Source organism: Equus quagga, chromosome 10 (assembly GCF_021613505.1).
Source record: "Equus quagga isolate Etosha38 chromosome 10, UCLA_HA_Equagga_1.0, whole genome shotgun sequence".
Lineage (NCBI taxonomy): Eukaryota > Metazoa > Chordata > Mammalia > Perissodactyla > Equidae > Equus > Equus quagga.
In genome coordinates, this window is record NC_060276.1 from 113,513,174 (window position 1) to 113,539,727 (window position 26,554).

The 26,554-nt window shown below is 40.9% G+C and overlaps 1 protein-coding gene across 2 annotated transcripts; it reads right to left on the reverse strand.

The window, feature by feature from the left end:
* Nucleotides 1-1,096: 1,096 nt before the first annotated feature.
* Nucleotides 1,097-25,383, reverse strand: TLR7 (toll like receptor 7). Of its 2 annotated transcripts, XM_046673559.1 has the most exons (3): nt 25,290-25,383; nt 24,859-24,959; nt 1,097-5,193 (listed from the first exon to the last, which is right to left on the reverse strand). In XM_046673559.1, exons 2-3 carry the CDS (start codon nt 24,859-24,861, stop codon nt 2,044-2,046), a joined length of 3,153 nt encoding a protein of 1,050 aa, XP_046529515.1. In that variant the 5' UTR covers nt 24,862-24,959; nt 25,290-25,383; the 3' UTR covers nt 1,097-2,043. The 2 variants fall into 2 exon arrangements, with proteins under 2 accessions (XP_046529515.1, XP_046529514.1); XM_046673558.1 differs by lacking the exon at nt 24,859-24,959 and having other exon boundaries at nt 25,290-25,368.
* Between the last annotated feature and the right edge of the window lie 1,171 nt (nt 25,384-26,554).

Genomic DNA, 26,554 nt, shown 5'->3' on the forward strand with positions numbered 1-26,554 from the left:
AGGCACAGATATCTCTGTAGATAATTTCTTTCACGAAATAAAGTAAATTGGTCAGGTTTCAAACTTTCAACTCATGTGAATTTATACTCAGTTGAACGTATGTGTGTTTTTTTGTTTTTTTGGGGGGGTTATTTTTGAGAAAGATTAGCCCTGAGCTCACATCTACTGCCAATCCTCCTCTTTTTGCTGAGGAAGCCTGGCCCTGAGCTAACATCCGTGCCCATCTTCCTCTACTTTATACATGGGACGCCTACCACAGCATGGCTTTTGCCAAGCGGTGCCATGTCCACACCCGGGATCTGAACCAGTGAACCCCCCGGCCGCCGAGAAGTGGAACATGTGAACTTAACCACTACGCCACCCGGCCAGCCCCCGTATGTGTGTTTTTGGAATGTCTTGGTCCTTTCTGTTACTTTTTTTTTTTTTAAGATTTTATTTTTTTCCTTTTTCTCCCCAAAGCCCCCGGGTACATAGTTGTATATTCTTCGCTGTGGGTCCTTCTAGTTGTGGCATGTGGGACACTGCCTCAGCATGGCCCGATGAGCAGTGCCATGTCCACACCCAGGATTTGAACCAACGAAACACCTGGCCACCTGCAGTGGAGCGTGAGAACTTAACTGCTTGGCCACGGGGCCAGCCCCTTTGTTGCTTTTTTTGAGTAGTAAAGCAGAAGTTCAAGACTGAACCTTTCTCAGTGTTAAGGTCTATAAATATGTTTCTCCCTCAGCCCCTCAAAATTTAAAGGAATCCATATAATTGTCATCCCTGCCTCATAACCATAAATAAATACATGCTCTTGGGGTCCTCCTTTAGCATTTACTACCAAAACTATCTAATATTGGTGGATCAAGGCTGCAGATAATTACAAATATACAGTATAAATTAACAAAGCAGTCTGAAAGATCATTGGATGAGGCGATTTTACTTGGGATACAGTATTTTGCAATGCAGATAAAAATATTTGTCTTAGTCAGCTCAGGCTGCTATAATAAAAAACCATAAACTGGGTGGCTTAAACAACAAACATTTATTTCTCACAGTTCTGGGGGCTGGAAGTCCGAGATCAGAGAGCTGGTACGGTCGGGTTCTGGTGAGAACCCTCTTCTGGGTTGCAGATTGTTGACTTCTCTTTGCATCCTCACATGGTGGGAAGAGAGCGAGCTAGCTCTCTGGCCTCTTCTTACAAGGGCACTAATCACATTCGTGAAAGCTCCACCTCCATGACCTGATCACCTCCCAAAGGCCCCACCTCCTAATACCATTACATTGGGGGTTAGAATTTCAACATATGAACTTTGGGGAAAGAAACACTTAGTCCATAACAATATTTAAGCAGGTAAATTATCATGAAAAGTAAAGAACATCATTTTATATAAAGGCAGATCACTTTAATTTTTTCCCATTTGTAAGTAGACTATGTCCATCGATGGTAAAGATGTTTCTCACTGCTTCCGCATGGAACCCAGCAACAGACCCAAGGGAAAAGAGTAAGCAGCACCTAAACAGCAAGCACCTGTTGGGTGCTAACACTCGGTCTGCACAGAAGTGGGTGCGAGATGACACAGAAGCAATTAGTTGAGGAATTAACTGCGTTTTTATTTCACTAATTAACTCTGGTCATTTTGATGTCATATTGACAGACCTTGAGCATTTTTTCCCCTATTTCTATACATACCAGCACCTGGGTAGAAATGCAGTTCCTCTCAATTTTGTAATTGTGTATATATTTAATAATCACAATTACAGGAGTATGAGAGCCCTGTGTCCTCTACTTGCTACCCTTCTCCCAATAGCATTTTATAAGGAGCAGAAGGGAGAGACAGAAGTGCAACTGGAGACAGAGAGATAAGAAAGACAACTCAATGCATTATATAAATCCCATTTTTCCAATTCCTTTGTCATACAACGGTGACTCCTTTCTGATATGGGAAATTCCTCTCTTGGAGAATTTAAAAACACTCTTTTGATGAGACATTTATGAGAAAATCTAGGCAGCCAAGCTTCTCCTTGCTAAGTAAGGCAGTCACGTTTTGCAAAGAAGGGCTAGACCGTCTCTTTGAACACCTGACTATAGGTCACGTGATTGTCTGTGGCCAGGGCATTTTTCAGACACTGCCAGAAGTATGGGTGAGCCTGTGGGTTTCTTGGCCACTCAAGGACAGAACTCCCACAGAGCCTCTTCCGGAGCTGGAGGAATTTGGACTTCTGAAGTGGTTTCTCAAGGAATATCAAGATAATTACGTCCACTTTTTCATCTATGAGCCTCTGATGGGACAAGTAAAATGCTATCTTAAAATTCTCAGTCTTTGCATACTTGTCTGTCATCACAAACACCGTCTTTTTGCTAAGCTGTATGCTCTGGGAAAGGTTTTCCAGAACCGGCTGCCCTGGTAACCAGTCCCTTTCCTCAAGGCATAAATTAAAATGTTTCTCTCTTGGATCTTCCAATTTGGCCACCAGCTCATCCAAAACCCACTCTGTAACCGCTGGGTCTTTAGTATCATACACAATAAAAGCATCATAGCAAGAATCTGTTGGTGTCAGACGTTGATAGCCCTTTATTTTGGCCTTACAGAAATGGTAACTATACCACACATCCCAGAAATAGAGGTGATTCGCTGTGGTAACCACCATCAGAAAGAGAGCCATCGACATGGAAAGTGAGAACAGAATCAAGTTAGTCAGATCTAACTCACAGGTATACAGATCCAGAGAGACCACACTCTGGCCCTTGTGTGCTCCTGGCCCCGTACAAGTCACATCTGTGGCCAAGTAAGGAATAGTCACCTCTGTATGGTTAACCCACCAGACAAACCACACAGCATCGCAGGTGCACAGAAACCTATTACGATGCAAAAGCAACATGTCCAGATTGTTGAGGACATTTTCTGGAAAGCTAGACTTTTGGATAATCTGGATTTTATTTGAGCTGAGGTCCAGATATCGTAACTGGAAAGCATCCTGTAGAAAATACTTTGTCAGATGCCTGATTTGATTATTCTTAAGGATTAGTTTCTTGAGGCTCCTGGAACAGTTGGATAATCTTTCAGGGACAGTCCTCAGCTGGTTGTAGCTGAGGTCCAAAGTTTCTAGATTCTTCAGAAGCTGGAGTTTTCCCCAATTGAAAGACTTAAACTTATTGTTGACCAAGTAGAGAGTCTTTAGATTTGGAGGCATACTTTCAAAAACTCCAGGAGGCAAGAAACTCAGGGAATTTTCAGAGATGTCTAATTCCTTTAGGTTTAGCAGATTCTTGAAGAATTTTAAGTATCTGTTATCACCATCTTTCCATAAAACATCCAAATGATTTCCTCTGAATTCTAGAATTGTAAGAGATTCGCTCTCCATTGTCCTGCTGGTGGAGGTAGAGATGTCATTGTTGTTCATCATCAGTTTCCTCAGAACCTTCAGGTTCTTGGTAAAGTTTAGCATGTGAGTAATTCCCTCTGATTGGAAATAATGGCTGTTACTACTTATATCTAGAACTTCTAGGTTGCGCAGCTCCTCAAAAGCCGTCGAGTAGAGTAAATCAAGCCGGTTGTTAGAGAAATCCAGGTATTTCAACTCCGCTAAAGGCTGAAATTCACTGCCATTAAGAGTTTGGCTAATGCTATTTCCTGACAAATTTAGGCATTTGAGGAAAGAAAGATGCCGAAAATCAGAGGATTTGATAAAAAATATATTATTCTTACTTAGGTCCAAGGTCTGCCCATACATGTAACAACCTTCATTAAAAGGCAAGAAAGAAGAAGTCTCTCTGTTTTTGAACCTGCAACTCCTTGCATACTCATCATACCTGAAATAATGTAATGTTTCAAGGACCTGGGGCCCGTGACCTGCTACAGAAGTTCTGGTGTTAGAGCAGAAGCCAACTTCACTTGACTCTCCTGAAGGTGATATTTTATTCATTGAAAGGTCTATGACTTTCAATGTTTTAAATTGTTTGAATATGCTGAGGTCAGCAATTTTTATAAAGTTAGTGCCAAGATCAAGGACTTCAAGATTGGAAAGATTACGTAATGGGGAGAGATTAAGGTCTTTCAGCTCCTTAAAGACGTATCCTTTGATCCGCAAAACTCTGAGGTTTTTCAATGAAGAAAATGCCTCTGACAGATTCATAGACGCATGATAGACCTGAAGTTCGTAATTGAAAGACAGATCCAATTGGACAAGGTTGTGAAGAAGATGCAAAAATTTGGCATCCCCAATTTCTTTGGCCAAGAAGTTTTGGGAGAGATCTAGTTCTTTAAGTTTGTTAATGTTTTTAAACCATCTTTGGGGCACATACTGAAGAGAGTTACTATGCAGACGTAAAACTTGTAACTCCGTCAAGGCATCAAAAGCATTTGCATGGATCTGTAGGGGAGAATTATTTTCACAGGGTGTACAAGGATATGGCACATTATAACAACGAGGACAATTTCCACTTAGGTCAAGAATTTGCAGCTGATTGAGCATCTTAAAATCATCTTCTTGGATTTTTGCAATGATGTTGTTGTAAAGATAGAGTTCTGTTAAAGAAGATGGCAAAATAGTGGGGACAGCTGTGATATTGTTATCTTTTAGGGAGAGCAATTTTAAATTTTTCAGATTTAGGAAAGCATCTTTTTCAATGAAAAATGAAACATTACAAGGATTGCGATAATAACAGTTTTGGCCCAAGTAGAGCATTTCTATGTTGGCCAATTCTGTTAGATTCTTTTTCATGATCAAAAAGATATTGTTGGCCTCAAGGCTCAGCAGCTGTAAGCTGGGAGGAAGATCCTGAGGTATTTCTAGAAGCTGGTTTCCATCCAGGTAAAGGGATTTTAAATTAGTGAGTCTACTAAAGCTTCTGGGTTTAATCTGCAGCCTATTCTTACATACATTGTCCTTTGGCCCCAGCCGAACAGGTACACAGTTGCATCTGAAATCAATCTCTACCAGATTTTCTAGCTGGTGGAAGGAGGCTGGAGAGATGCCTGGTATGTGGTTAATGGTGAGGGTGAGGTTGGTAGCGTTGGTGGGAATACCTCCAGGAATGTCCGTCAAATGCTTGTCTGTGCAGTCCACAATCACCTGGGCCTTTGGGGCATCCAAAAAGACATCACAGGGCAGAGTTTTAGGAAACCATCTAGCTCCAAGGAGTTTGGAAATTAGGATCATGTTAAAAAGGATAAGAAATTCTCTCTTCAATGTCCACATAGGAAACATCTAAAAATAAATATAAGAACAAATCATCAATCTAAAATATACCCAAGAATCAGAATTGAAAATTCCATTTACTGCCTCTGTTTTGCTACATTTTAAAATAAACAATTCAAGTCTTATTCTCAACTGTCTAAACAGCAACCCCCACCCCATGACTGTATCTGTTAGTTACCAAGGTTCATAATTATTTAGTTACATATTTAGCTTTTAGCATCTTAGCTTTTCAGGCACTTGGCTTTAAGGTTGTAGGAGCAGCATTGTCTTATTCACCATTATTTAGAATGCCACAATGGAAGAGCCATCAATTAGTTGCCAAGGCCTGAAATTTTGGGGGATGAATGTGTATGCAAATACATCTGGGAAGAAAACACGTTAAGACTTTAGTGCAATTAATGTTTGCCTGCTCAGTCTGCTCTGGCACACATTACAAAAGTCTTTCACAACATTTGAACCTCTTAATATTCTACGTAGAAAAACAAAGGAGATCCATTATCCCCATTTTACAGATTAAGACATAGCTCAGCAATATTAGCTGATTTGCCCGAGGTCACCCAACTCCTGCCATTTTGGCACTGCCATTCTATAAGCTGGCTTTCCTCTTGGATTGGTTTTGAAAATCATCTCCAAGATGATTTGGGGGTAAACATTTTCCCTACATATTGTGCTTACATTACATAAATGTGGAAAGGAGAGAGTAGAGAGTCAGGGCACTGCCAAGGTGATCTCGCACCGATCAAACAGGATACTTATGGGAGTGAAAGAAGAGGGGATATATTTATAATTTATAATATAATTTATAATAATTATGCCTAGACTATAGGCATAACCCAAGACTCTCTAAAGCAACGTGGGACATATGGGAACCTCCCCTTGAATGCTGATTCTTGAGCATCCAGGTTTAGCATGAGAGACACCTGGACCTTGGGGAGGAAGACCTTAAAAGGGAATATGGGAACTACTGAAGAGCTTTATTAATCACCATATTAACTTGAACTTGCCCTGCCTTAGAGGGTAGTTTAACCATGGACTTGCACTCAAGTTTCAGGATTTCTATTAATATTTTACTCCAGAACACTGGTTTTAGTTTCACTGGTGCTTATCCATGGAATGATCCAGCCTGTGTCTCGACAACAGGCTTCTAGCTCAACCAATGCTTTTGTCCTCCCAATTGACTGAAAAAACCAATAACACTGATAATGTAATAAACCAAATACCTATTTCTCTTAATTCCTTCAATAGGAGGTAAATAAGCAAGTTTTCCATCAGCTTTCTTTTTCTCTGATGCAAGATGATTCAGAAGGATCTCAGAGAGCTTTGTCACACATCTTTACCTAAATTTGTTAGAGTTAGAGGTATAAGACTGTCTTTTTTTTTCTCTTCACCACCCTGTCTCCTCTTCCCCATCATTAAAACCATTCACTGAGCCCAGCTGACCTCCCTCATTGTCCCTCATGATATCCTCCTTGCTTTACTGTTTTAGCTGACACAGTCTCAGTCAAGATTATTCCACACTTGGTCCGCTCCAAGGCTTCATACTTGTCCCAGGCTTTCGCTTTTCCAATCCACCCTATCCATCAAGCTTCCCAAAACATTAATCAGATTATATTGCTCTTAAATCTTTAAAATGGTTTTCTTTCTCTTTTTTCTGGAAGGAGCCCTAACTTTTTATCATGGCATCCAAAGTCTTCCATAATTGGTCCCCCATCTACTTGTCTAGGCTTTCCCATACAAACCCCCTACTGGCGTCTCTAATCACTAAACCCAAGCCCAGCATGCAGTTTCCTGACCTGCAAGTCCCCCCACTGGAGTACTCTTCCCTACCATTTCCACCCACCAGAATTCGAATTGCCCTCTGAGGCTACCCTTCTCAGTCTGGAGCACTCCGATCCCTGGGAAGATATGGCAATAGGCCAAGGAGTATGGGAAGCCCTTAGATAAATATGGTATATCTTCCTTGAGCATCAGTCTTACTCAAAGATTTAGGAAAAATGTTCACCACTTAGGGAGGAGAGGTTAAGTCAAGATGGGGGGAAGGGCTTTAGAAGAGGGAAAGGAGAGAAGTAGAGTGAGCTCTTTGTATGGTCCCTGATAATAGGATCCTAGATCCTGGACCCCATTCCCAGCTATGCTGCTACCAGAAGACATAAAGCGTTCATGAATGCCACTATCAAAAGGCAATAAGTAGGGCTGCCAAGAGTGATATTTTTAGTGGATCAGAGAGGGGAGTTACATTCCAGAGGGGGCCAAAATGGATAAAGGACAAATCATTAACCAAGGGCCCTCTTCCGAGCCCATCCCCATGAACCTAGATGAGACCTGGGAAGAGGTGGGAGGATTCCTAAATTAACTGAGTTAAAAACATGAAGTGGTTGAGACAGCAATAATCACACTGAGTTTTCCAGGATATGCCTGGTTCAAGTATTTTTGTGATCAGAGGAAACGGAGGCTCTAAGATGAAGGAAGTTTAGTTATAGACAAAAAATAACAGTGACGTGCTGGTAAATGTTTAACAATTGACTCTCTCCTGCCCCCACAAATCTCTGATTTAAATCTTGATTTGCCAATTCCCATGGTGTAAATTGGTTTGCCATGGCCGATTTTGAGCTGCCAGTGTGATGTCACTGAATGCAGAGTTGGGGAGAGATGTGCAGAATTGCTCTAGCAAGCCTGTATGGCTGGGTCCAGAAAACCACAGACCTTAACACACCTGAGACAATGACTGCAAAATTTTCAGCCTCTGCACATGGACATATTATAAATTAGAATTAAAAGTTAATCAGAAAGCCTTCCTTCTCCCTTATTTCTAAACTTTTTCTTGCACCTGTCCAATTTTCTCTTGTCTACTACCACCTCCCTTCTCCAATAGCTATTAGGTCTCATTTGGAAGACTGCAATAGACTCCAAACTGGTCTCCCTGATGCCCTTCCCCTCTACAATTCATTCATCAAACAGCATCAGAGCATTCTTTATAAATACGAATCAGATCAATTACAAGGACTTCCTATTACATTTTGAATGAAATCAAGTCTTTACCATTGCTGTATCATGCATGTTTTGACTCCAGCCTACCTCTCTGACCTTGAACCATCTTTCCCCTTCTTTGACCACACACCAAACATCTAGTCTGTTTTCTGTTCTCCATTTGAGCCAGTCTTGGCACTTGCTGTTCCCTCTCCCTGAAATTATTTTTCTTCTTCTTCCCACAGCCAGGTCATTCCCATCCTTTAGCTGTCTGCTTAAGTGACACATCCTCCGAAAGGCCTTCTCTGACCAACTTATCTAAATACCTTCCCATGTAACCATAGTGATAATGACAGTCACAGTAGTTAACTTAGGTAGCACTTACCATATGCGAGGGATCATTTTCAGTGCTTTTGCTTTTCATGCATATTGACTCATTTAATCCTCATAACGACCACATGAGCAGGGTACTACAGATCCTCAATCCCTTGTCCAAAATCTTTGGGGCTAGATGTGTTTTGTAATTCAGAATTTTTCAAATTTCAGAAGGTAATATGATGCATGTACCCATATTATGTAATACTCCTACTGGGGCCTGGGGAAGCATCCCATAATCAACCTTACAAATATTTGTGCAGTGAAGCACAGGGTTGTCCACTCTAAGTGGGATTAAAAAAATAAAGGAGGAACTGGCTCACTCAGTTCAGGTCAAGATTTGCCTCCAAATGAGTTCAGATCATGTCATGCTTGAAGGTCATGTCAGCGTAATGGCAGAATGAACTCTTTCCTTAGACTCTCCCCCCTAAGATACAGTGAAAAGGACACTCATAAACTGACAGAGGACATTCACACAACACAAAAGACCTCTGAGTCATATGTCTGAAGGCATATGTCTGCAGCCATATGTCTGAAGGCAGAGGTGCTGAACCCCCCGGGAGGAAGTGGAAGGAGGTAAGGGGAGCTCCTCTCCCTCCCCAGCAGCAACCCAGGGCACGAGACCATGAGTGGCTCTGAAAAAAAGAGGGGGACGGGGTGGCTCTCCATGGGAACACCTTTACTTTCCAAGTTCCCTCACAGCCGATGGGAAAGCCCCACACAGAGGTGGCTAAGCTACTGCAGGGGTGTCTTCATCAAGCCAGCACCCCAGGAAAGCAGATAGTGAGGGCAGTGCAAGAATGCCCCTGGGATCATGCATGGAAGAAAGTGCCCCTCCCCCCACCCAGTGCTCCAGCTCTGCTTGTTGGCCAGAGCACCCCTGCATACATAAGAAAAGCAGCAGCTGTGAGTCAGCAAGCCAGAAATCCCAGACAGGTCCTGTCAGCATAGATTCTAAGGATAGGCAAAGACACCAGGGATCGTGGTGGGCTCAGAATACACAGCTCTTGAACCCCTCCCCCCTGGTGCTGGCAGGTGGAATCTTCAAACAGATACCATCACCATGTGAAGGCACAAATCCATGCCATCAAATGGGATGAAGAAATATACTAATACTCCAGACCAGAAGGAAAATGATGAGCACTCAGAAGTCAATCCTGCAGGCACAGAAATTTACAATCTAAATGACAGAGAATTCAAAATAGCCATCATACAAAACCTCAATGACTTACAAGAAAATACAAATAGGCAGCTTAATGCAATCAGGAACAAAATTAATGAACAGAAGGAATTCTTCACAAAAGATATTGAAACTATAAAGAAAAACCAATCAGAAATGCTGGAAATGAAAACACAATGGGTAAGATAAAGAAAAATCTGGACTCCCTAAATAACAGAGCTGATATTACGGAGGACAGAATTAGCAGTCTGGGGGACAGAAATATAGAAACGCTTCAGATGGAAGAGGAGAGAGAACTAAGACTAAAGAGAAATGCAGAAATTCCCTGAGAAATACTGACTCAATTAGGAAATGCAACATAATGATTATAGATAATACAGAGGGAGAAGATAGGGAGAATGGAGCAGAAAGCTTGTTCAAAGAAATAATAGCTGAGAACTTTCCAAACCTGGGGAAGAAGCTGGAAATACAAGTAAAAGAAGCTAATAGGATTCCTAATTATATCAAAGTAAAAAGACCTTCTCCAAGGCATATAGTACTAAAACTGGTGTAAGTCAATGACAAAGAAAACATACTAAGGGCAGCAAGGCAGAAGAAAATAACTTACAAAGGAACTCCTCCAAGTCTTTCAGCAGATTTCTCAGCAGAAACCTTACAGGCTAGGAGAGGGGAATAATGGTAGCTTCAAAATTCTGAAAGACAAAAACTTTCAGCCAAGAATATCTATCCAGATAATATCCTTCAGATAATGATGGAGATAATGATGGAGAAATAAAAACTTTCCCAGATAAACAAAAGCTGAGGGAGTTGATCACCACAAGACCTCTCCCACAGGAAATGATGAAGAAGGCCCTCATACCTGAAAAAAAGAAAGCATTTACAAAGACTTGAGCAAGGAGATAAATAGGCAGACAAAATCAGAAAATTGCAGCTCTCTATCAGAACAGGTTAGCAAACAATTATAATATTAAAGATCAAGGGAAGGAAAACATCAAAAATAAATATAATCTCATCATTTTAACCACAAATTCACAACACAAGATGGAATAAGTTGTGACAACAATAACTTAGAAGGGGAAGAAAAAAGGGATGGAATTGGCTTAGACTAAGGAAATAAGAGGCTATCAGAAAATGGACTATCTCATCAATGAGATTTTTAATACAAATCTCACAGTAACCACTAAACAAATAATCAGAACAGAGACACACATGACAATAATGAGAAAACCATCATAGAGAAGTACCAAACTGAATTGGTAGTCTGAAATACATAGGACAAGAAACAAGGGAAATACAGAACAACCAGAAAAAGAGCGATAAAACGGCAGCATTGAGTCCTCATATATCAATAATCACTCTAAATGTAAATGGATTGAATTCTCCATTAAAAAGACACAGAGTGGCAGGGTGGGCTGAAAAACAAGACCCAACAATATACTGCCTCTAGGAAACATATCTCAGCAGTAAAGACAAACATAGACTCAGAGTGAAGGGATGGAAGATGATACTCCAAGCTACTGGCAAACAAAAGAAAGCAGGTGTTGCCATACTTATATCAGACAACGTAGACTTCAAGATAAAACAGGCAATGAGAGACAAAGAGGGGCAGTGTATAATGATAAATAGGACATTCCACCAAGAGGACATAACACTTAAAAATATATATGCACCTGACATAGGAACACCAAAGTACATAAAGCAACTATTATTTGACTTAAAAGGAGATATTAACAGCAGCATAATAATAGTAGGGGACCTCAACACCCCACTTACATCAATGGATAGATCATCCAGACAGAAAGTCAACCAGGAAATAGTGGAATTAAATGAAAAACTAAACCAGACGGACTTAATACATTTATAAAGAACACTCCATCCAAAAGCAGCAGAATACACATTCTTCTCAAGTGTATGTGGAACATTCTCAAAGATAGACCATATATTGGGAAACAAGGCAAGCCTCAATAAATTCAAGAAGATTGAAATCATAACAGGCATCTTTTCCGACCATAATGGAATGAAACTAGAAATCAACTACAAGAAAAAAGCTGGGAAAGTGACAAATATGTGGAGACTAAACAACATGCTACTGAACAATCAATGGATCATTGAATAAATTAAAGGAGAAATCAAAAAGTGTCTGGAGACAAATGAAAGTGAAAATCCACCATACCAACTCATATGGGAGGCGGCAAAAGCAGTCCTAAGAGGGAAAGTCATAACAATACAGGCCCACCTTAACAAACAAGATCGTGTCATGCTTGCCATCAACTGAGTTAGAACATAGCTTTCAGTTTTGGGATTTTGGAATTGCAGACCTCTACTATTATCTCCATTTTACAGATGAGTCAACTGAGGCACAGAAAGGTATATGTACTCTGTATTAGACTACCTGCTTTATTTCTTTCATAGTCCTTAGCACAAGCAGAAATTATTTTGCTGATAATTTATGTGCTTATGATTTATGTGTTTATTTGTTTACTATCTATTCTGCATGAGAATGTAAGCTTCAAGATAGCAGGGCTTTGTGTGTCCTCATGTAAAACAATGCCTGGCAATTAATTAGTGTTTCATTATGTTTGCTAAATACTTCAATGAAAGAATGGAATGAATGAGATAAAGCAAAATACTTAAAAAATTTCTTCTTAGAGTAGGTTCCTTCAGGCTATACCCCTAGACTCCCCAGGGGTCACATTCCATCTCTTCTATTTGCCCGAGGATTCCTTGGGGGTGGGGAGAGTTTAAGAAGCTCTGCTTTTATAGTGCCCAGGTCAAACTCATCCTCTTCAAGAAGCTTCTGGGATCAATCCAGATAGAAGTATCACTCCCTCCTCTCATCTCCTATAGCACTGGTTACACATGAGGTTGTGGAAAGAATTCTAGATTGAGGGTTGGAAGAATTGGGTCCTAGTCCTGGCATAGTAGTTCACTAGCTGTGTACTCTTCTGAGGCAGGTGCTGTGCTTAGGAAAAGACCCCTCTACAAGAGGATGACAGACACGGAAACAACAATCACCAAGGACACAGACAACCCTTCTGAACCAAGACAATCGGACTGGACCAGAAAATTCCCCAATGATTCCTTAGATAGGATTTGTACCAAGTATCTGGTGAGGAAGAATTTAGAAAAAATATCAGAATTCCATTCTTTCACATGACAAATATTTATTGAATATCTACTAGGGGCAGCAGACACACAGTCTCTGCCCTTAAAGAGCTCAAAACATAGTGGAGGAGAAAAAATATATACAGATTTAAGACACAATGTGGAAAGACCATTCGTTCTTTCCAGACAAGATGCTGACACTTGTATATGTGTAGCTTAACTATATGTTGTTCTTATTCCATAGGGTATTTTCTGATACTCCCAACTAATTCCTCACAGAGTCCAGAGATTGTTACATATTTCCCAACATCTTTTTCCCCTTTCTCTCCTCTCATAGTGATAGAATCTCCATTTATAGGTGGGCATATGCCAGTCTAAAAACAGATTCTATTTCCCAGACTCCCTTGCAGCTAAGCATGGCCATGTGACCAAGTTAAAACCAATGTGATGTAAGAGGAAGTGAGATGTGTAATTTCTGGGACATGTCCTTGAATGGTGGTGCTGTTCCTCTTCCTCCTGTCTACTTCCATCTGGCTTATTTTAATATGAATATTGTAGCAAGCCATCTTGGATGATGCAAATGAGGAAAACATGCTAGGGATGGTGGAGCAACAAGGTAGATGATGCAGGCTATCCAGATCCTTGCATGACCTCATAGAACAGAGCATAAATAATGGTTCTGGACTGCTGACTTCCAGGAATTTATGAGAAATCATAAAATTGTTATGCTAAGTCAGTGTTAATTCGATTTTCTACTGCACAAATGCAAACCTAATTTTAGCCAGTGTCGAACTTAGAACTTGGAAATAAATTGCTGCCCATGAGAGAACCTAAAATATGTGACGTTGATGTCATCAGGCTACGGGCAAGAAAGACTCAGATACTGGAGGCTGGAAAGCTGGTGACATGTAATGCCATCACAAAACACTTGATACAACTATCACCTGTGCCATCCTGAAAGGCAGAACACCTGCCAGCTGTGACTTTTGTTTTTCTAGTTTTAATGAGATATAACTGACATGTAACATTGTATTAATTTAAGGTGTACAACATAATGATTTGATATATGTATATATTGTGAAATGATTACAATAAGTCTAGTTAATATCCATCACCTCACATAGCTACAATTGTTTTTGTTGTGATGAGAACTTTTAAGATTTACTCTCTTAGCAATTTTCAAATATACAATACAGTATTGTTAATTACAGTCACCACACTGTGCGTTAGAACTCCAGAATGCCAACTGTGACTTGACTCTTAGGGGAAATGGTTTGGCAATATCAGAATGATGATGTTTACTGATGGCTTCTCACTGTTTTTAGCAGTCTTCTGAGAGAAATGAATGAGAGCTTAAGTTAGCCAGTCTGCAAGCAGGGATGGGAGGAAATATACTGTCACTAAGTGAGGTTTTCTCCGCCTGCAGCCTGAATGTGATTAAGACTTCCTTAATTTGGGGCCTTGCAGAGTTGAAAAAGTCAACTGCTTTACCCCAAATTAAAGCAGATACAATGGATAGAGTCAAAGTAGCAGCCTTAAGAGGACAGAAGCGTATGCTCACATGTATTTTTCAAGCACTTTCCATTAAGCATATTCTAGCAGACAATGAAAGCCAGTCCAGGGCAAAGAATCTGATTAGGAGTGCCGCTTCCCCATGACTCAGACAGCCTCTGGGGAGTTGATTAAATTGAGAGAGAGCAACACTGACAGAATACAGGATCTTTAGACTTAAAATTGTCTAGAGCTGCTCTGTCTGATATGATGGCCACCGGTCACATATGGATATTTCAATTTAAATTAATTAAAACTAAATGCAATTTAAAATTCAGTTTCTCAGTCACACTAACCATATTTCAAGTGTTCGAAAGTTGCATCAGACTCATGGCTACTGTTTTTGAGCAGGAAGATATGGAACATTTTTCATCATTGTAGAAAGTTCTATTAGACAGTATTGGGCTAGAACCAGGGGTTGGCAAACTTTTTCTGTAAAGGGCCAGATAGTAAATATTTTAGGCAAAATTGAGGATATTATGTGAGTACTTAAATAACCATTCAGAATGTAACGAATTAAAGTTATAAGACCCATTCTTAGCTCACAAGCCTTACAAAAACAGGTGGCCAGACAGATTTGGCCCATGGGCTGTAGTTTGCAAACCTCTGGTCTAGGCAAAATCTTAGGCTATGTTAAATTCATGCATGAAATGAACTCTAAGCAAATTCAGTCCCAAGACTACCAAATATTAGAAGAAATTATATTACCTGTAAGTGATATATTACCTGTAAGCAAAGCCTGTAAGTCCATACACATGCTGCTAATTTCAACCAATGACATTTAGCAACTCACTTCATCCTCATCCCAATTCTAAGTACAGAGCTTGCTCTCTTAGCTGGACTGCTATACTGCCTTTCCAGAAGTCTCCACGTCAACTCACCCATCTCTCCCTCTAGGTGGTGAACACATCCAGAGCCTTGTTCATCTTTACATTTACTACATCGTTATGATGCCTGCCACATAGTGAGTGTGAGATAAATATTTGCTGAATAAATCAAGGCTCTGAACTTTCTTAAAATCCCATTGAAGACTCACATTAAAAGATTATAAATTGGGGCCAGCCCAGTGGCACAGCAGTTAAGTGCGCATGTTCCATTTCTCAGCGACCCAGGGTTTGCCAGTTCGGATCCCGGGTGCGGACATGGCACTGCTTGGCACGCCATGCTGTGGTAGGCGTCCCACATATAAAGTAGAGGAGGATGGGCACGATGTTAGCTCAGGGCCAGGCTTCCTCAGCAAAAAGAGGAGGACTGGCAGTAGTTAGCTCAGGGCTAATCTTCCTCAAAAAAAAAAATTTTAAATTGAGGCCAGCCCGGGGGAGTAGTGGTTAAGTTTGTGCACTCCACTTCAGCAGCCTGGGGTTTGTGGGTTCGGATCCCGGGCATGGACCTACACACCGCTCATCAAGCCATGCTGTGATGGCGTCCCACATACAAAATAGAGGAAGATGGATACAGATGTTAGCTCAGGGAAACTCTTCCTCAAGCAAAAAGAGGAAGATTGGCAACAGATGTTAGCTCAGAGCCAATCTTCCTCACCAAGAAAAATAATAAGAAAATAATAAAAGATTATAAATAGTAGTTTTTCCAAAGATCAGATTTTTGACAAGGGGACGAGGGGAGACCAGGAGGACTTGCGGCCTCTAAAATAAAGGGTTGAAGTGGGAAAAGTGTACCAGAAGGAAGGGAATGGTGTCAGAGAAAGGCCATGGGAGTGGAGCTGCAGAAAGACTCCTACACAATCTGTTTTCTCAGAAGTTCTGCCCCCTTGAATCTGAAACCCCAGTGAGAACACAAAGCTCATTTGTCTCTCCTGGGAAGAGGCACAGCCAGGATGAGACTGTCCCTGTCCTATGCTCAAGGATTGAGCTCCAGCCCAACTGGCTCTTGGAATGCTATGTGCCACACAAGACTTCTCTTGGCTCTCCATGCCAGCTGCGGCAGAAGCCTGGAACTCAGAGATACCAGCAAGTTTGTGTTCCAAGATCCATGCCAGAGGGAAGATGAACTGCAATGAGAAACTGGGCTCTGATCAAGCAGGTGAGGAAAAAAGATGACTCAATGAACTAAGCCTTTCTAAGTTTGTTATTTAAAGAGAAATAATACCTTTGAGGCTTCCAAACTTAGAAGATATTCTTGAGAAGATGATTTAAAAATGTGAAATATTCCTTTATTCCAATGGAAATTTCCTTAAGTGTGGAAATTTCCCCTTTCAAACCATTGGCAACTACCTGCTTCAGACTAAACCTGAGGTCTTAGCTTCAACTAATATTGTTTTTAAATGTAAGTTCATTCAACATTGAGCCCGGTCTCTTTCTCCATTTGACACAAAGAATCTGTGTTATTTTGTTTCGCTTACTTTTTTGGCAATGATTGCCTAAAGATGCGTCTTTCACTAATTCGATTCGTAAAATAGCATAATATACCATGAAATAGGCCCAGCTTTGGTAATGAATCATAGCTAATTACACACACAAATACACTGGGTAAATTTGGATGTTCAATTAGCGAGTTAATTATGGTAAAAAATGAGAACGTTTGATTTTGTATGCTCAGGTATTCTATTCTGTCAGTAAATCACCTCTTTTTGTTAAAATGAAAACTGTAGAACTCGTGTTGAACAGTCATCAGACAACCATTTGTGGGTTTGTTTTTTATACGAGCTGCCTTTTATCACGTACTGATGTGCCAGATGCTGAGGTGGACACACTGTTCACATTACATCACCGCGCCCTGACAACGAAGCCGAAAGGACATATAAATATTCCCATTTCATGAGGAAAAAGCAGAGATCAGAGAGGCAATTGCAAACCAAGATTCAAACTTCACTTTGACCAATCATCTTCGAGTTCTCTCATACAGTCACAGCAAATGCACTTGGTGTAAAGTGTGTCTGCATCTTGTTTAATTTCCTTTTCACTTAAAGCCTTCTTGGCATTGTATTGTTTCAATATTGTGCTATTTAGAATTTTCACAAGAAAAATTTCCAAACACTAAAAAAGATATTTACCTTTTTAGTGGGACCAGCTTGAGGGAAAAAAAAGAAAGAGACTTTTCAGATAGTACATTTCTTATGAATTGCACCTGACGTCCAGCAATGCTATATTAGGGTAGTTTATGAATTTATCAATTTAAAGGCATGCGGAGCTTTACCTTCATAATAAAGAATTATATGCTTATGCAGTCATTAAACAAACATTATTGGGACTCGACTCTATGTAAGGCACCATGTCAGACACCATTCTTATCCAATTAGGAACCAAATTCCTCTACTGCTATCTCTCAGAAGCTGTGCATATCTCCTGAGCACAGAACTTTTTGCTGTCGGGGAAATCCATGGCGGGAAGAAAAAAGAGGTTGTGAGACAAGAGCTAGTCAGGCCTAAAGGTAATGCTGCCTGTCCACCCTTCTAACAAAAACTTGAATACACAACCCTTTGAAGTGGCAAATCGTATCCCTGGATGCATCATTTTTGTGGCAGGACTTAAGCCCATATTTAGCTGAATTCTCCTGATTTTACATCCATTTCAGATTCCCACCAGAATGGTTCTATGGTTGTAGAGCTATGATTAATAGGAAAACACATTTACCGAGATGTTTCAAACTTTGTGCTTTGCAGACAGTGTTTTTACCTTCAAGACTTTGCAAGCTTATGATAGACATACGGATGAAATCTGAGGAGTTGGCAGGACAGATGGCAAGAGTGAGGAAGGGAGGTTAAGTGGTTTGCGTCTTGCAACAAGTTAGAGGAAGACCAGGATTAGTCTGACTTCTCATGCTTATTCATTCAGGGGTTAGCATCCTGTGAACTGAAAGTCAGATCAGGAGCCAGCCACTCTGTCTGATGCAGGGCTGCTGACTGAATTCCCTAAACCTTGACTTTCTCGTCTACAAACTGTGGGAGTCGAGCTAACTAACCTCAATGCTCCTTTTCTATTGTGGTTATTCTATGATTCTGAGGCTTGGCCCGGAGCCCTCTGAAACTTATCCACCAGGGCCTGACCTCAGCTAGGAGTCTTCCTCGTCCCCGAGAACCTGCAGCTGCTATTGTTTCAAAATGGTCTAAGCAAAGCTTCCAACCACCAGGAACCTTCTAAGGATTCTGCAGAGAGGGGAAACAAAAACCAACTAGTACATCTTTTTATAAGAAACTTTATATGTCCTCAGATGAAACCATTTCATTAGTTTTTTTCAGCTCTCTGAAATAGTAAGAATAGGAAGAACTGGATGACAACCCATCAATTTGGGGGAATGGTTAAAAACCGAAAACCCTCAATAGCGGAATACCAATTGTCCCTTTAAAAAGAATGTGGTAGAGCAATGGGTATTGACAGGAAAAACTGTGCAAGACATCCTGTTAAGTTATAAAAAATAAAATGAATCTTTAGAGTAGCATCAAAATATCATAGCATATGATCCCTTTATGATGAATATATACACATATATCTGATGTGTATTTGCAGAGAAAAGTAGGGAAGAACACATTAGAAACTTCTAACAGTGATTTCTTCTGGGCAGTGGTAAGAAGGAGGCCTTTGCTGGGTAGGAAAGAAGGACTTCTAATTCCATGTTAGATCCTCCTCTGCTCTAAGTGTTTTACGAAGAATATGTATTGCTTTTACTAAAACATTAAAAAATTACAGAGGAAGTAATAAAACTTCATCATAACCACGTGGAAGGAAACTGTGAAAAATAAGCAATTCACCAAGTATTTATTGATACCTTCTATGTGCCAGGTACCTGCTTCTAGAAGTTGGGTCACATCAGTGGACTGAACAGAAAAGATTCCTGCTCTTCTGGAGCTCACGTTCTCTAAGTCATAAAATCAAAAATATATAACTGTAATAATTATGTCTGATGTTAGGTGATAAAATGTTATAGAAAATGAAAACGTAGGGCAGGGTGAAGGGAACCAGGAATGGGAGATGGGGTTATGACTACAAATAGGGTGGTTTGGGTGGGCATCATTGAGAAGTTGACATCTGAGCAAAGATCTCAAGGAAAGGAGGGAGTTGGCCAGGAAGAAGGAAGAGCCTAATGCAAAGGTCCCAAGGTGAAAACATGCTGGAATATTCACAAAAATGGCAACAAGGCTGGTATGCCTGGAGCAGGGGGAAGAGAAGAACAATCAGAGATGAAGTCAAAGAGGGACACCCCCAGTCCCCCACCAGCATGTAGGGCCTTGTTGGCCATTCCAAGAATGGTGGTTTTTACTCTGAGTGGCATATGGATCCACTGCAAGTCTTTGAGCTGAAGAGTGACATGCTCTGACTTAAATTTTAGGAGATCATGCTGGTTGCTGTGTTGAGAAGAGACAACAAGAGGCAAGAGGAAGCACAGAGACCAGTCAAGACACTTTTACAGTAAGTCAGGCAAAGAGCCCGCTGGCAGGGCTGGAGGGAGTGAGAACTTGCCAGATACTGGATATATTTTGAAGGTGAAGCCAAATAAAATATGACTTCAAAGTTCTTGCAAGAATGTAAAGAAAGGGATTGGAGACAGCAAACATTTCTGGGAAGTTTCCTGCAAAGGGGAACAAAGACACTGGCAGCAGTTCACAGGGCCAGGAGGGTCAAGGGAATTTATTTTAGGATGAGAAAAACAGCAGCATGTTATAATGCTGGTGAGAATGACACACTTCAGGTCATGAGAGCAAAAACCTCCCCCAAAAACATTAATAATGATGATGATGATAACGTAGGAGAGAAAGGGGAGATGCTAGAGCATTGACCCTGAGTACGTGATCAGGAAGGAGACCTCGTACACTAGTGGAGAAATTGGCGCTAGCTACGAGTAGAAACATTTCATCCTTACCATGAGTCCACAAATTTGTTGACCCGTCACCCATCCTCCTTTGAACCCAGGCAGGCTTCTGCAAGTATTTTGATGGAGAGCAGCAGCAGCAGAAGCAATGCTGCAGGACTTCCAAGGGTAGGATAAAAAAGGTGATAGAGTTTCCACCTCACCTAGCACTCCTTCTCTCTCAATCTCTCTCTGTCTCTCTCTCTATTTGTTTCGGATTCCTGAGCCCCCAGCCTTGTAAGAAGTCTGGCTATACCACAGCCGCCATATTGGAGAGACCACATGGAGACGGAGACACCTGACAGCCTGCAGCTCTCGAGTCTCCCAGCCCAGGCAGCAGACCTGCGAGAGTAAGTCTTCAAGTGAGTCCATCCCCAGGCAACTGACTGAGAGACCCAGCTCCAGAGCCACCTAACTAAGCCCAGTCAACCCCCGGACCCACAACACATAACAGTATATGATTGTTGTTTCAAGCCAATGCATTCTGAGGTGATCTGTTACACAGCGATAGGTAACTGGATAGGAGGTCAGCCAGGACATATGGGTGTAGAAGCTCTAGGTATGTACATAAGGAGAGGGGAGCATGTGGAAGCTCTCTTCCAATTGCTGTAATGTTCCCAGTGAAGTAGGAAGCAAGGCTATCAGCTAAGAGTGAGGAGACAGCAGGAGATGCTGGGGATTCAGAGAGAAGAAGGGGGAGAGAGTCCTCTAGGACGGTCAGAGAGCACCTGGATGAGGAAGTCGAGTGTGATCACCTGATGGCAAGAAGGAACCCCCCCCCCAAAAAAACCCCCTCACCTTTCTGTGTTTAATTTGCATTCCCCTTCCTGTGTTTATCATATATTCTTTGAATAGCTATTATCTGGTTAGATTAAACTACTTTCAGCAAAATTCTTCAGAAAAGGAAATTCATGTTGAGATGAGAACATTTGAGGCCTGGGAACACTTCTTGTTATCCTCAGTTAAGAGAGAACTTGCTCCTCTCCTTCCTCCACTCGTTTACCCAACCAACCAGTCAGAAGGCAAACATACTGGGCACTCCCTGTGGGCTACCACGTGCCAGGCTTCGAGGACAACTTCTCCATGCACTCAGCTGCTCCTCTGATTTATTTTCAAGATCACAAAGTAGAAAAAAGCCAAGTTGCCTAAGTCGAAAGGGAAGTGTTGGACTATGCATTTCTGGTGGAGGGAGTTGTTGAGTCAAGCTGTGGGAGGCTGCAAATGGGCTGGGTTGAACCAGAGGTGATGGCTGGCTAGAGAACAATGAGAAGGGAACAGAGAAGAGGCAAGGAGTGGGGGAGCAATTATAGGAAAACCTTGAATTTGAATTCACTAATCTTTTGCCAAGGTGATATGGCACTGAACGTTTAATGACGAGATACGTATTGTGTTCATCACTCTCAGGGCTAACCAAGCATTGTGAATAATAAGGGAAGTTACTTAAGTGCTGTTTGTTTTATAGGCTGAGCCTCCACTGGGAATTTCTCTAATAGATTTACAACCAAACATCCCCTTTTTGCAAATTTTGAAATATTTCTAATTATAGGTTAATCTCTGCAAAATGTAATTACCACCAATGTCAAAGTCTCATTATATAACAGAAAAAAATTTAAGTACACAGACATAACTTACTTACTTTAAGAAAAGAGAGAGAGACTTTATCATTTACTTTCTACCATCTTAGCCCAACAGACTCAGTTTTCAAAATAAATGAATAAGATGATATAAAGTAGACTTATATAAATTAGGAACTCAACAGCTACTATGCATCACAACAGGCACCAAGGACCATAGCTATTAAATCTTATTTGACCTTACAGCCTATCCTCATTTTCCATAAATCACGATCGGCACACTTTTCCTGTAAATATTTTAAATTTTGGAGGCCAATCTGTCACAACTACTCAACCCTTTGAGTAGTTTGCCTCTGTAGCACAAAGGCAGTTATAGACAATGCGTAAACAAAAACACAAGCAATAAAACTACTCGTGGACACTAAAATTTGATTTTAATATAACTTTTACGTGTCAAGAAAGAGCATTCTTCCTTTGACTTTTTCAATAATCTAAAGACAAAAAACATTCTTAGCTTGTGGGCCATACACGACCAGGTGGCACGCTGGATTTGGCTCACAGCCATAATTTGCCACCCCAGCCTTATACGTTGGTGCGCTTCTGAGACAGCAGAGATTCTTGGCGTCCAAAGACACTGGTTGGTCAATGTGTAATGATCATTTTTAACTACAGCATGATCTTCCAAATTTTTAAAGAATCAGATGCGATTAATTCAATAAGTGGATTCGTATTATCCCTCTCTTTAGCCGTGAAGAAATTCGTTATAGTTAAGAGCAGAATAATGTTTTTATTTTTTAAATTATAAGTAATTTAAACTACTGTTACATTTGGACACGTTTCCTTCTAACACTAATCTCCGCTTCCCTGCATCGGTTTCGCGCAGCGAGGAGCCTTGTAGTACTAGCTGGGGCTTTGTCAGCGGGAAGATTCGATTGTAAATTCTTGGTGAATCACTTAAGCTCACGAGCCTCTGATTTCTCAGCTCTAAAATGGTTAGAATATGGGGCTCTTTTGTGGAACTATTAAGAAAAATAGGTAATGCGTTTACTCATGTAAACCATTATCATAGATTAACCAACATTTAGTAAGCATCTAGCATGTGCATTGAGAACATCAGGAATACACAATACTTACAATTTCTAGCTTGCTGTTCTAACTTACCATTACATCATGAGTATTTTCTTATGTCATTCAGTATTCTTTTAGAAACCATGATTTGATGGTGACATACTCTTCTGTTTAATGGGTGTTCCACAGTTGATTAACCCTCCCCCAGCAGTGCACATGAAATATTCTCTTTGCCATGCTGCATAGACCATCTTTGAAACTAGTTTGCCACATCCTTAATCATTTCTTAAAGAAGAGTTTCTAGAAGTGGAGTTTCCATAACAAAGGATCTGACATATAACTATTAATAAGGGTGAATAGTTTCCTGGTGCTTTTTGGCCTTTTGTATTTCTTCTGAAAATTGTTTTCAGGTCTCCTCTTATAGGAGATATATCAATTTCTCCTTCTTTTCTTAAGTAGTAAGATATCATAATCAAAGCCCGCATTTGCTGAGTCTCCTGGGGAACGGTGTGTGCTGGGCTTGGTCTCTGTAGAGCAGAGGATCTTCAGCACAGCTTCTGGAGTCAGACGGCCTAGCCAAGACTACTCAAGCTCCTTAACCTCTCGAAGCCCCAGCTCCCTCCTCTGTGCCTCACAGGGCTGCTTTCAGGCAGAAACAGAATCCCTAGACATCAAGTCCTTAGCATGATGCTTGACTTAGAGTAAGTGGTCAGTAAATGCGAGCTTTCTTTATTTGTATCAATCCTATCATGCCATCCTCAGGGGCAAAGACAGATGTGGGCACTGGTTTGCGTAAAAATAGACCTCTGAGTTTCTAGGAAATGAAACTATAAGCAGTTGTTTCCTTTGTAAGAGAATACCCCATGGTTAACTCTTCATTAGACCTTAGACACAAAATGAGCCCTGGCACCCGCATTCAGGTCTAGAAGGCAGAGTGGGTTCCTGGTGAATGAGCTCCATCATGTCTAATTTGGGTGACAAAATACTTCAGAAAAAGGCTACGGGTGTCTTTTTCTGATTAATTTTTGGCACACCTAATTACACCACTTGCAAAGGACTTGAACATATATTCTGTTAGTTGAGCCTCACGAGGGCCCTGCAAGGCAACCGGAGAGGTATTATAATGCTCATTTTCTAGTTAGAGAAATTGAATTTAAGAGAGCTTGGGTGATGGTCCCAAGGTCCCCCAGCTAGTGACTAAGCGAGCCAGCACTGACAAAGACTCTCTCCTTGACTAAACTTTAGTCAGGCTCCTCTAAGCCACTAGGCCTTGATCTTTGGGCTTCTGTGTTCATCTGCCCAGTTTTAGCAGGAATCCCTTGCCCTTGCTATCTGATCAAATCCTCCCCCGCCTCGCCCAGGTGATATCCGATCTCCCTGGCCTGTTTGTAGCAAGAATCCTGTCAAGTCGGTTTATCTAGAATCCCCCCCCCACAGCCCTGATGTTTCCTCTTAGTAATTTTCCATCCACTGACCCCACTCTGCTCCTTGGCTATGAATCTCCACTTGTCCCTGCTGTATTTGGAACTGAACCGAGTGCTACACCGAGGTCTCTTTTCCCCTATTGCAATAGTTCCTGAACAAAATCTGCTTTTATAGCTTTAACCACTGTCCAGCTCTGGTTTTCTTTGACAGCATGCGAGCCCAGCTTCCCTGCAGTCCTACAACTATGTGTTCCCCATATACATACTCGTTCAGAGGACACCATATGCTGGAAAAAGCACAAAGTAACTTCAGTGATTTGTATGGCTTTAAAGCCAAAAATGTAGGATGAAAAAGTTAGACCCACAGAAGCTATTTTCCCAATTCAATCTCTGTTCCTCCTCACTACAGCACACATTAACTCTTATAGGAAGCTGGACAGAGAAAGTGCTAATTAATCTGAAATTACAAAATACCGTGATTAATCTTGATTATGAAATATCACAAAGAAGTTTTCCCCAGCAAATAACCAAAGTACAGATTCTTAAACATCTCTCTTGCCAGCTGGTTTTGGTTCTTCCCACAAAGATTACAGATAATACTTTTTAGGGATCTTTTAGCTGTTCTTACCATTTTTATTCTTCTTCCAAAATGAAATATAGAGGTCTAGTTGAAGAGAACAGAGCATGAGAGGCGTCAAGATCAGCCTGAGATGGGCCCAATAGCATCAACTAAGATAAAGAGAAAACATCGAACTTCAGCTTCAAAACTGGCTGAGAACATTGCTCGAACATGTGCTGTTGAAAACACCTATTAATAGTATTTACTTCCTCCAAGTTATACAGGCTAGAGACATACTCCAGAAAACCATTTCTAATATTATTAAAAGTCTGACTTTTTCTTCGAAGAACTGACATTTTAGACTACCAAAATTCTTCTTTAGATTCTAAGATTTTTATGCATAGGATTTCAGTTCTCTCTCCTCCCCTCCCTGCTCCGTAAGAACAGCTCATACATCTAGTTACTTAAATTATCCAAATTTGTCCCAAGGTGTAAAATACCTTTCTTGGTTGCATGGAGCGATTCTATGTCTGGAGTCTGCTGAGATAAAGATATAGGCTGCAGGAAGCACGGAGTCACAGAACCTCCAGGCTGCCAGCCCTGGAGTTCACAAGTGCAAAGACAAGATTGGTGGGTAGGGGGAGGAGCATGACTATTTAGGCCACCTCAGACATGAGGTTTGCAGAAGCACCAGGTTCCTCTTATTTTTACCACCATAATTGGGGCAATGTGTTGTCTAAATGCAAACAACCTTGGAGATGGGTCTTCCTCTTTTTTAGGCGAGTTTCTCAATCTCAGCACCACTGATATTTTTGCTGAGATAATTCTTTGTTGCATTGTCAGATGTTGAGCAGCATCCCTGGCCTCTACCCACTAGATGCTAGTAGTACTATCCCTTCCAATTATGTCCAATTATGACAATCACAGATGTCTCCAGACATTGCAACATGCTCCCTGGGGGCAAAAGCGCCCCAGGTTGAGAACCACTGTTCTACAGACATCTTAGAGACATGTCTAAATTTCCCCTCTTCTGTCTTAGGCCCAGCTGAAAGGGACTCTGGTTTTTAAGCAGTGGCAAAGCTTCCGGTTGGTTCACTTGCTCGGTTAAAAAACGTCAGCTGCTTTTGCAGACTAGCGTCACCTCAAAGTGGGGTCCCCAAGAGAACTGTTCCCATCTTAACTGGTTATTGGGGTCTTTTGTAGGTAGAGTCAAAATATCAGTATTTCATGTTTAAAGTCCTTTCGTCCACCTAGTTGACCTGGAGAGAATTTGCAAAACGCAAAGTTTGGCATGGGGAAATCAGCTGATAATGATCAAGGTTAATATAGTGGATTGACAAATCAATGGTGCCCCAGATCAGCTGAAAAACTATTAGGTACAATAATGATAGGTGATCTTTCCTGAGGGTTTGTTATGAGCCAGATACTGTTTTAACTGCTTTATAGGTATTATCTCATTAAATGCTAAAAAAAATGAGGTAAATATCTTATTATCCTTTTTTTAAACAAATCATGGAATTAATACAGAAAAGATATTGGACTTTCCCCAGGTCACATACCATGTACGTGATATTCACAGAGGCAGTAAAAATCAAATGCCTTCTTATCAAACCACTCTGCTGTGCAAACAGATTAAAATCAACAACTTCCTCACATATAAACAATAACTGATCCAGACTGGCAATGGAAGGAGAGATCCCATTCAAAATAGTAACAAAAATATGAAATGCTTGGGAAGAAAGTTGACAGGAAACACTAGGAATGA